The sequence below is a fragment of the Eptatretus burgeri genome, chromosome 3 (assembly GCF_056783735.1).
Source record: "Eptatretus burgeri isolate ZD-2024b chromosome 3, Ebu_testis_v1, whole genome shotgun sequence".
Taxonomy (NCBI): Eukaryota; Metazoa; Chordata; class Myxini; order Myxiniformes; family Myxinidae; genus Eptatretus; species Eptatretus burgeri.
In genome coordinates, this window is record NC_140963.1 from 122651899 (window position 1) to 122663602 (window position 11704).

The 11704-nt window shown below is 35.7% G+C and overlaps 1 protein-coding gene across 1 annotated transcript in view; it reads left to right on the top strand.

The window, feature by feature from the left end:
• Window positions 1-11704, top strand: part of LOC147030891 (pyruvate dehydrogenase (acetyl-transferring) kinase isozyme 2, mitochondrial-like) — an 81296-nt gene that overhangs the window by 68481 nt on the left and 1111 nt on the right. The window contains exon 12 of the mRNA XM_085875431.1: window positions 11600-11704. This exon is cut by the window's right edge and continues 1111 nt beyond it. Within this exon, the coding sequence (XP_085731557.1) occupies window positions 11600-11704 (105 nt within the window). The remainder of the gene's footprint in view (window positions 1-11599) is intronic.

An 11704-nucleotide genomic window follows, 5' to 3' on the forward strand; every position in this document is an offset into this window, starting at 1 on the left:
GTTGTTATATTTATCTTTGTTCAATTTTACATCCTTGACATATTTCTCAGTATCTTTAACAAATGAAGAGATTGATTGAAACTTGTCTTTTGTGTCTTGAAACATTGTATTTATTAAGTGAAAAAGTTGGAGGATAAAATGGTTTTAAGCACAGATTCACCTGTAAAATAAACGAAATTTTCATCAAGAAAATTTTAGTTTAAGCAAAGATTTATTATATAAATATGGTGAATACAACATACTGCGATGTTTGTAATCACAAATATAAACATTATAGAAAACACCTCCGAACCAACAAACACACATTTAATCTGTTTCATAAAATATCTCCTCTTGAGTTGGAAAGAAAACATTGTGATATCTGTTCAAAGGATGTTTTGAAGAGTAGTTTTAATAAACATCTTCAATCACAAAAACACAAGAAAAATGAGTTTAAAGTAAAGGGAGACTATTATATTGAAAACACTGATGGGGCATTTAAAGGACATATAAAAATAAGGATTTTTCAATTTGGAGAACCCGGTCCATCATCAATAGCTGAATCAATTGAAATAGTGAAACCCGATGTTGAAAAATTTATTAAAAAGACATTAAAAGAAATGAAAACTTTAAAGTTTTATATGGGAGTGAAAATGAATATGAAAAGACAAGATGAAGAACAAACTCCTTATATGAGAACAGATCTTCATTTTATAACATCATTTCAAGATTTTTTGAATCGTGGGGTTTATGAAGAACTATCAAGACAAGAGGAGGATGTTGATAATACAGTGGTAGGAAGTGGATTCAATATTAAAAAAAATCATCTTTTTAGATATACACATTCTAAAATCAAACCCTCTTAAAGCTTCTTCTTATATTGAATTACCAAAAGAAATAAAACTAAAGAAGGCAGTTGTTAATATTAAGAACAATGATAATAAATGTTTTCTCTGGTCTGTTCTTGCTCACTTACATCCACCAAAATGTAATTCAGAAAGAGTAAAACAATATATGAAATATGAGAATACCTTGGACATTAAAGATTTTAAATTCCCAATGCCACTAACAGATATTCCTAAATTTGAGAAAAAGAATAATCTTTCTATTAATGTATATGGATTAACGGATACAAACAAAGTTCAAATATTAAAAATTTCAAACAACTATAAAAATGAAGAAACACACATTGATCTTTTATATTTTAGTGTTGGAAAGAATTCACATTACACATACATCAATAATTTATCAAGATTAATCTCTTCTCAGGTATTCAGAACAGCAAACAAAATATATCCTTGTAAGCGATGTCTTAATTCATTTCATACAAAAGAACGATGAGAACAACATTCAAAATATTGTAGTAATCATAAATCAGCTGTAATTACAATGCCTAAACCTGGTGAAAAGATTTCTTTTGAAGATTATAATAAATCTATCATGCACCCATTTGTGATATACGCTGATTTTGAGTGTATCCTTAAAAAGATTAATACTGCTTCTCCTAATCCAAAAGAATCATATACAAATAAATATCAAAAACATATTCCTTGTGGTTTCTGTTATTATATCAAATCATCTGTTGGAGAAAAGTATAACAAACTTGAACATTATCGTGGAAAAAAAGCTTCACAAGAGTTTGTAAAACGATTAGAAAAGGATTGTATAAGACTCACTAAATTAATGAAAGAAACAAATGAACCGATGAAATTAACCAAAGAAGAAAAATTAGAGTTTAGAAAGAACAATATCTGTCATATTTGTGAGGGGGAAATTAAGGAGTCTAAAGTTAGGGATCATTGTCATCTTACTGGTAAATATAGAGGTCCCGCTCATTCCTGTTGTAATCTTAATTATAAATTACCTTCTTTTATTCCAGTCTTTCTTCACAACAGCGCCAACTATGATACACATCTATTTATAAATGAACTTTCAAAAACACCAGGGAATATTTCTGCCATAACAAACACAAGTCAAAAGTATATTTCATTTACAAAAATGATATTCACAAAACCTATAACTCGTATTCGGTTTCTTGATTCTTACAAGTTTATGGGAACACCACCAGCCTTCCTCGCATCAAATCTAAGCTCCACGGACTCTTTTCCAAATCTTAATTCGTTCTTTCCAAAAGAGGAAATTCTCACTAAAGAGGAAATTCAGATTAAAGAGAGAATTCAAAGTAAAGAGGAAACTCTAATTAATGAAGAAATTCTAACTGAAGATGAAATTCTAATTATAAAGAAAATTCGAACAATGAATGAAATTCTAACTAAAGAGGAAATTCTGATTAAAAATGAAATTCTGATTAAAGAAGGAATTCTTACGAGAGAGGAAATTCAAACAAGGAATGAAATTCAAAGTAAAGAGAAAATTCTTACAAGTAAGGGAATTTATCCTTATGATTATATGGATTCATTTATGAGATTTAAAGAAACACAACTTCCATCAAAAGAAAGTTTCTATAATAACCTTTATGAAGAAGAGATAAGTGATAAGGAATATAAACACGCACAAGAAATATGGAAATTATTTAAGATAAAGAACCTTGGAGAATATCATGATTTATATCTAAAAACATGTTTTATTGTTAGCTGATGTGTTTGAAGCTTTTAGATCACTCTGTCATAATAAAAATTGTTATGGATTAGACCCTGCCCACTATTTCACAGCTCCTGGTTTAGCTTGGAGTGCAATGTTGAAAATGACAAAACAAGATATAGATTTAATCAGTGATGTTGATATGCTTTTGATGATTGAGAAGTCCAAGAGAGGTGGAATATCACAAGTATGTTCAAAAAGATATGCTAAAGCAAATAATAAATATCTTCCAAATTATGATAGTGAAAAAGATAGTAATTATTTGATGTATTTTGATGCTAATAATTTGTATGGATGGGCAATGTCTCAATCTCTGCCTTATGGTAAATTAGAGTGGGTGGAAGAAAAGGATTATGAAAAGGCTTTGATGAATATTGTTATTTCTTCTCAAGAGGAATTGAATGACGAAGAAGAAGGTTATTATTTTGAAGTTGATTTGAGGTACCCGAGTGATCTTCATAATAAGCATAAAGATCTTCATTTTGCATGTGAGAAAGAAACCCCAAAGAAAGAATGGTTAAGTGATTATCATAAAAGTTTTAATATTAAAGGTAAATCAACAGAAAAGTTATTAACAACATTCTATGATAAAGAGGGATATGTTTTGCATCAGAGAAGCTTAAAACAGTTTTTGAGAGAAGGATTGAGAGTAGCTAAAATTCATAGTTTTAAAATTTAAACAAAGTCCTTGGGTGAAAAAGTATATTCAATTCAATACAGATATGAGAGCAAATACAAAAGTAAAATTTGAAGGGGACTTTTATAAATTAATGAATAATGCTGTATTTGGAAAGACTATGGAAAATGTTAGAAACATGCAAAACATTAGATTCGCAACATCTTGGAAAGAAGCTTCGAGATTGATAAATAAACCAAGTTTTGAGAGAGAAGAGGTTTTTTCAGAGAACTTTTCTGCAATTCATATGAAAAAGGAAAGTATTGTAATGGATAAACCAATTTATATTGGAACAGCAGTTCTTGATTTATCAAAGATATTGATGTATGATTATTTGTATAATGACTTAAAGAAAGAGTATGGTGAAAATGTTTCATTGTTGTATATGGACACTGATAGTTTTATCCTAGATATAAAAACTGATGATGTTTATGAAGATATGAAGAAAAATATTGGAGTATATGATACAAGTGATTTCAGCAAGAAGAGTGAGTTATTTTCCAAAAAGAATGAAAAGGTTATTGGTAAGTTTAAGGATGAGTTGGGTGGAAAAGTAATGAGTGAGTTTATTGGATTGAGAGCAAAGGCATATGCTTATAAGTATGCTGATCAGATTGATAAGAGGTTCAAGGGAATAAAGAAATATGTAATAAAGAAATCAATAACTTTTAGAAATTGTTATAATTGTTTGATGAATAAGAAAGAAGAATATAGGAAAATGAATACAATAAGAAGTTATAAACATAACATATATAGTGAAGAAGTAAATAAAAAGCCATAGGAGCCTTTGATGATAAGAGATTTATTTTAGATAATGGAATAGATTGTGTTCCATATGGATATTGTATGATAGAGTGAATAGAATAGATTGTGTTTTAACGATGGGAAGATGGGTTAGGGTTTTTTAAGGGCTACCGCCGCGTGTTTTCGCAATATATAAATGGTTAAACCAAGTATTAATCAAACTAAAGAGTGGAGAAAATCTCAGTCTTGGTATATAAATGGAAAACATAATGAATGTGAAAAATATCAAATAAGTCTTATTGAAAAAATAACTAAAACAAAGGTAAATAAAACAAATAAGCGAATCAATTTAAGAACTAGTAAGTTAGAGGATGTAAAGAAAAAAATGAATATCCTTGAATGGACTGAAAACTTTGATGGTTATCAATTGAACAATGAAAAAACAATTTACTATAATCTCAAAATGATATGTGGCTCAGGAGGTGGTCAAACAAGAGCATTAAGAGAAGTTTATCATTTCGTAATGGCACAAAAGGGGTATCTTAAAAAATATAAAGATTCAAATGTTTTGTTTGTCAATATTTTAGATGGGGATTATTGTGCAAAGAAAATTAAACTATTGAAGGAATTTGAGAATGAACAAATCTTTATAGGTTCAATGAGTGAGCTGTTCAACCCCCAGGTGTTCAATTCAATGAGGTTCAACCTCCAGGTTAAAAGGGGAGACAAATAAATATACCTTGGGATAAAAAGGGGGTTTATTTTTAGGGGAAAAAAAAGGGAATCGCTGAAAATCCCCCATTCATTTACATGGGGGAAAAGTGAGCCAGAACCAGTATATTCACCCTACTCGCGTTGTTGAGTCACATAAAGGTATAATTGCGTGGAGAAATGGAGATTTTTGCTTCACTCGACGTTACGAGTTCGTTTTAACTTCGATTTTAATTTTGTCTTCGGTTTTTGCGATCGCTTGGGACGCTTAAAACTCGGTTGTCGAAATTCTGGGGAAAATCGGATGTTTTGGAGACGTTTTCAGATTGTATAAAAAATATTTCACTCGACGGTCACGGGTCGTCCCATGATGCAGTGCGCTCGAGCAGACATGTCGTTGAGTTACGTTAAGGTATAATTGTGTGGAGAAATGGAGATTTTTGCTTCGGTCGACGTTATGATTTTTGTTGGTTTGATACAGAATCATCGTAGAAACTTCTGGTTTGCGTCACTACCTTCTCTCGAGACAGCTTTTATTAGACAATGTCAGAGGTCAAGTTGATGATTTCGTAAGTACCAGTCTATGAATGCTTGTTTGTTTGTTTGTTTGAAGGCACGATAACTCGAACGGAAGAAAGTAACAATGTCAAATTACACCACGTGATTCATTTGTTTGTTTGTTTGTAGGCACGATAACTCGAGAACGGAAGAAGGTAACAATGTCAAATTACACCACTTGATTCAGGAGGGCGATGGCAAGTGCTGATTATATTTTGGTCAAAATCGGTCAAAGGTCAAGGTCACAGTGAGGTCAAACATAATTCCGTAAATTCATGTGGAGAAATGGAGTATTTTTGCTTCGCTCGACGTTAAGAGTTCATTTTAACTTCGATTTTAATATTGTCTTCGGTTTTTGCGATCGCTTCGGACGTTTAAAACTCGTTTGTAGAAATTCTGGTAAAAATCGGATGTTTTGGAGACGTTTTAAGATTGTATAAAAAATATTTCACTCGACGCGTCAAGGGTTGTCCCATGATGCAGTGCGCTCGAGCAGACGCGTCTTTGAGTTACGTTAAGGTATAATTGCGTGGAGAAATGGAGATTTTTGCTTCGGTCGACGTTACGATTTTTGATGGTTTGATACAGAATCATTGTGGAAACTTCTGGTTTGCGTCGCTACCTTCTGGAGAGACAGCTTTTATTAGACAAGGTCAGAGGTCAAGTTGACGATTTCTTAAGTACCAGTCTATGACTGCTTGTTTGTTTGTTTGTTTGTAGGAACGATAACTCGAGAACGGAAGAAGCTACCAATGTCTAATTACACCACGTGATTCAGGAGGGTGATGGATAGTGCTGATTAGATTTTGGTCAAAATCGGTCAAAGGTAAAGGTCACAGTGAGGTCAAATATTCGATTTTTGATGGTTTGGTACAGATAACTCGAGAACGGAAGAAGCTACCAATGTCAAATTACACCACGTGATTCAGGAGGGTGATGGCTAGTGCTGATTCGATTTTGGTCAAAATCGGTCAAAGGTCAAGGTCACAGTAAGGTCAAACATCCAAAACAATGATAACTCGACAACGGAAGAAGCTACCAATGTCAAATTACAACACGTGATTCACGACGGTGGTGGCTGGCACTGATTAGATATTGGTCAAAATCGGTTAAAGGTCAAGGTCACAGTGAGGTCAAACATCCAAAACATTCGATTTTTGATGGTTTGGTGCAGACTCATCGTAGAAACTTCTGGTTTGCCTCGCGACCTTCTCCAGAGACAGCTTTTATTCGACAAGGTCAGAGGTCAAGTTGACGATTTCGTAAGTACCAGTCTATGACTGCTTGTTTGTATGTTTGTTTGTTTGTAGGCGCGATAACTCGAGAACGGAGGAAGCTACCAATGTCAAATTAGACCACGTGATTCAGGAGCGTGATGGCAAGTGCTGATTAGATTTTGGTCGAAATCGGTCAAAGGTCAAGGTCACAGTGAGGTCAAGTATCCGATTTTTTTTATGGTTTGGTACAGATAACTCGAGAACGGAAGAAGCTACCAATGTAAAATTACACCACATCATTCAGGAGGGTGATGGCTAGTGCTGATTAGATTTTGGTCAAAATCGGTCAAAGGTCAAGGTCACAGTGAGGTCAAACATCCAAAACATTCGATTTTTGATGGTTTGGTACAGAATCATCGTAGAAACTTCTGGTTTGTGTCGCTACCTTCTCAAGAGATAGCTTTTATTCGAGGTCAGAGGTCAAGTTGACGATTTCGTAAGTACCAGTCTATGACTGCTTGTTAAGTTGTCGAAGACAACTTCTGTCACTTTGTACAGTTAAGAGTGTGTGTGTGTGTATGTGTGTGTGTGTGTGTGTGTGTGTGTGTGTGTGTGTGTGTGTGTGTGTGTGTGTGTGTGTGTGTGTGTGTGTGTGTGTGTGTGTGTGTGTGTGTGTGTGTGTGTGTGTGTGTGTGTGTGTGTGTGTGTGTCTCTATGTGCATCGATTTTCTCAGCCGTCCTTGTGTATATGTCCACGAAACATTTTGACATGAAAGATAATCACCCAAGGAGTGAACCTATAAATTTGGGTGAACCTGGATCAAATGATGACGTCACGAAAAATTCACAAAGTTTCAAAAAATCCCAATCATTTACATGGGACGAAATTTCAAAAAATCATTTCTCCACCATTTCTTGTTCAATTGCTTAGATATTTAATGTGTTTATGTAGGGTCATAATACCTTTCACCCTGCCATGTTTCAACTGGATCGGATCCAGATTGTAACGTCACAAAATGTTTGAAATTTGCATTGAAAAGCTCATTTACATGACAAAAAAAATTCTTAAAATTCTAAAGTTTTATATTTTTCGCTCAAACTTTTAGGGAATGCAAAACATACGATTGGCCATTAGCTGACGTAATTTGATCAACTTCCGGTTTGTATTCTGGATCCCATCAGCAAAAATGTGTGATAATTTGGCCATTTTTGAAAGCGCGTATCTCCATCAATTTTTGTGATATGTGGCTCAAACTAGGTGAGAATGTAGTTCAGATATTACTCTTTCATGAGAAATCCAGGCCTTCGTTGTGGCTGTTCCAGTTCAATAGTTCGCCTGACACCGAAAATTTGTCTATCGCGCTCAGGTGCCAATGGCACTATTCTGCAAACGTGATGTATTATTTTGCAGTGCAGGCCAGTTTTATTAACAATGAAAGGCCCTCCACATCGTACCAATCCAGTATGACGTTACCATCACGCAGGTGTGTCAATTTTCCGTTTTCAGTAAGAATTTTGCTTGTTTTTATGTGCAGGAGGTGGAGGTGATGATGGAGTTTTTGACTTAAACCATTGATATCACATTCCACATTCGAATGTTGTTCATGATGGCAACTGACTGAACTGTAAATGCTGTTTCTTGTGCTGTATCCGTGTGACTGCAATGAAGTAATAATAAATTTTCAAACAACTTCGACAACTTCCTCACTCCATGAGTGATTCATTTGTTTGTTTGTTTGTTTGTTTGTTTGTTTGTTTGTTGGCACGATAACTTGAGAACGGAAGAAGCTACCAATGGCAAATTACACCACGTGATTCAGGAGGGTGATGGCAAGTGCTGATTATATTTTGGTCAAAATCGGTCAAAGGTTAAGGTCACGGTGAGGTCAAATATTCGATTTTTGATGGTTTGGTGCAGATAACTCGAGAACGGAAGAAGCTACCAATGTCAAATTACACCACCTGATTCAGGAGGCTGATGGCTGGTGCTGATTAGATTTTGGTCAAAATCGGTCAAAGATCAAGGTCACAGTGAGGTCAAGCATTCAAAAAATGATAACTCGATAACTGAAGAAGCTTCCAATGTCAAATTACACCACGTGATTCAGGAGGGTGGTGGCTAGCGCCGATTAGATTTTGGTCAAAATCGGTCAAAGGTCAAGGTCACAGTGAGGTCAAATATTCGATTTTTGATGGTTGGGTACAGAAAACTCGAGAACGGAAGAACCTACAAATGTCAAATTACACCACGTGATTCATGAGTGTGATGGCTAGCGCTGATTAGATATTGGTCAAAATCGGTCAAAGGTCAAGGTCACAGTGAGGTCAAACATCCAAAACATTCAATTTTTGATGGTTTGGTACAGAATCATCGTGGAAACTTCTGGTTTGCGTCACTACCTTCTCTCGAGACAGCTTTTATAAGACAAGGTCAGAGGTCAAGTTGACGATTTCGTAAGTACCAGTCTATGACTGCTTGTTTGTTTGTTACTTACGAAATCTAAAGATTTCGTAAGTATATTGATGACCTCCGTTTCTGTTTGTTTGTTTGTTTGTTGGTAGACACGATAACTCGAGAACGGAAGAAGCTACCAATGTCGAATTACACCACGTGATTCAGGAGGGTGATGGCTCGTGCTGATTAGATTTTGGTCAAAATCGGTTGAAGGTCAAGGTCACAGTGAGGTCAAATATTCGACTTTTAATGGTTTGGTACAGATATCTCGAACGGAAGAAGCTACCAATGTCAAATTGCACCACGTGATTCAGGATGGTGATGAGTAGTGCTGATTAGATTTTGGTCAAAATCGGTCAAAGATCAAGGTCACAGCAAGGTCAAACATCCAAAACATTCGATTTTTGATGGTTTGGTGCAGAATCATCGTAGAAACTTCTGGTTTGCGTCGCTACGTTCTCTTGAGACAGCTTTTAATAGACAAGGTCAGTGGTCAAGTTTACAATTTCGTAAGTACCAGTCTATGACTGCTTGTTTGTTTGTTTGTTTGTAGGCACGATAACTCGAGAACGGAAGAAGCTACCAATGTGAAATTACACCACATGATTCAGGAGGGTGATGGCTAGTGCTGATTAGATTTTGGTCAAAATCGGTCAAAGGTCAAGGTCACAGTGAGGTCAAACATCCAAAAAATGATAACTCGAGAACGGAAGAAGCTACCAATGTCAAATTACACCACGTGATTCACGAGGGTGATGGCTTGCGCTGATTTGATTTTGGTCAAAATCGGTCAAAGGTCAAGGTCACAGTGAGGTCAAACATCCAAAACATTCGATTTTTGATGGTTTGGTACAGAATCATCGTATAAACTTCTGGTTTGCGTCACTGCCTTCTCGAGAGACAGCTTTTATAAGACAAGGTCAGAGTTGATGATTTCGTAAGTACCAGTCTATGACTGCTTGTTTGTTTGGTTGTTTGTTGGCTCGATAACTTGAGAATGGAAGAAGCTACCAATGTCAAATTGCACCACGTGAGTCAGGAGTGTGATGGCTAGCGCTGATTAGATTTTGCTCAAAATCGGTCAAAGGTCAAGGTCACAGTGAGGTCAAACATAATTCCGTAAATTCATGTGGAGAAATGGAGTATTTTTTCTTCGCTTGACGTAACGAGTTCGTTTTAACTTCGATTTTAATTTTGTCTTCGGTTTTTGCGATCGCTTCGGACGCTTAAAACTCGGTTGTCGAAATTCTGGTAAAAATCGGATGTTTTGGAGACGTTTTAAGATTGTATAAAAAAAATTTAATTCGACGCGTCACGGCTCGTCACGTGATGCAGTGCGCTCGAGCAGATGTGTTGTTGTGTCATGTAAAGGTTTTCCGTCTGCGTGCTGATGGTGTTTTTGATAAAGATGGTGTTTAAAAGTCATTTTTTATCCCAATAAAGATTATTGTTGCATGCCTGACTCGCTGAGCTGTCGTATTATGTCAAGATTGTTGGTGGATGGCGGAATATTACGGTTTTGTGACTTTGATAAAATAATATTAAATAATTGCGTGAAGAAATGGAGATTTTTGCTTCGCTCGACGTTACGAGTTCGTTTTAACTTCGATTTTAATTTTGTCTTCGGTTTTTGCGATCGCTTAGGACGCTTAAAACTCGCTTGTCGAAATTCTGGTAAAATCGGATGTTTTGGAGACGTTTTAAGATTGTATAAAAAATATTTCACGGGTTGTCAGGTGATGCAGTGCGCTGGAGCAGACGCGTCGTTGTCACGTAAAGGTTTTCCGTGTGCGTGCTGAAGGTGTTTTCGATAAACATGGTGTTTAAAAGTCTTTTTTTTTATCCCAATAAAGGTTATCGTCAAATGCCTGGCTCGCTGAGCCGTCGGATTATGTAAAGATTGTTGGTGGATGGCCGAATATTACGGTTTTGTGACTTTGATAAAATAATATTAAATAATTGCGTGGAGAAATGGAGATTTTTGCTTCAGTCGACGTTACGATTTTTGATGGTTTGGTCCAGAATCATCGTAAAAACTTCTGGTTTGCTTCGCTATCTTCTCGAGAGACAGCTTTTATTAGACAAGGTCAGAGGTCAAGTTGACGATTTCGTAAGTACCGGTCTATGACTGCTTTAGATTTCGTAAGTATATTGATGACTTCCGTTTCTGTTTGTTTGTTTGTTTGTTTGTTTGTAGGCACGATAACTCGAGAACGGAAGAAGCTCCCAATGTCAAATTACACCACGTGATTCAGGAGGGTGATGGCTAGTGCTGATTAGATTTTGGTCAAAATCGGTCAAAGGTCAAGGTCACAGTGAGGTCAAACATTCAATTTTTGAATGTTTGGTACAGAATCATTGTAGAAACTTATAGTTTGTGTCGCTACCTTCTCTACAGAGCTTTTATTAGACAAAGTCAGAGGTCAAGTTGACGACTTCGTAAGTACCAGTCTATGACTGCTTGTTTATTTATTCTCTGCTTTAATTGCAGAGTACATTGAAACATTAAACTGCTTAAATTTCAGTCAAAACTGGAAAAACGGGCGTGTTCTTAAAGCTTTGATCGGTTGAGTATGGTTTAGATCTGGTGATCTCATTTGTTGCAGCGCTTTCTTAAATATTTGTCTTATTTATTGGTTGTGTTGCCACATTCCACAGGCATTGTCAAGTGAGTCAGTCGAACGCCTTCCAGTGTTCAACAAATCAGCCTGGCGCCATTATTGCAGTAACCAAGAGGCGGATGACTGGTGCATGCCAAGCAGT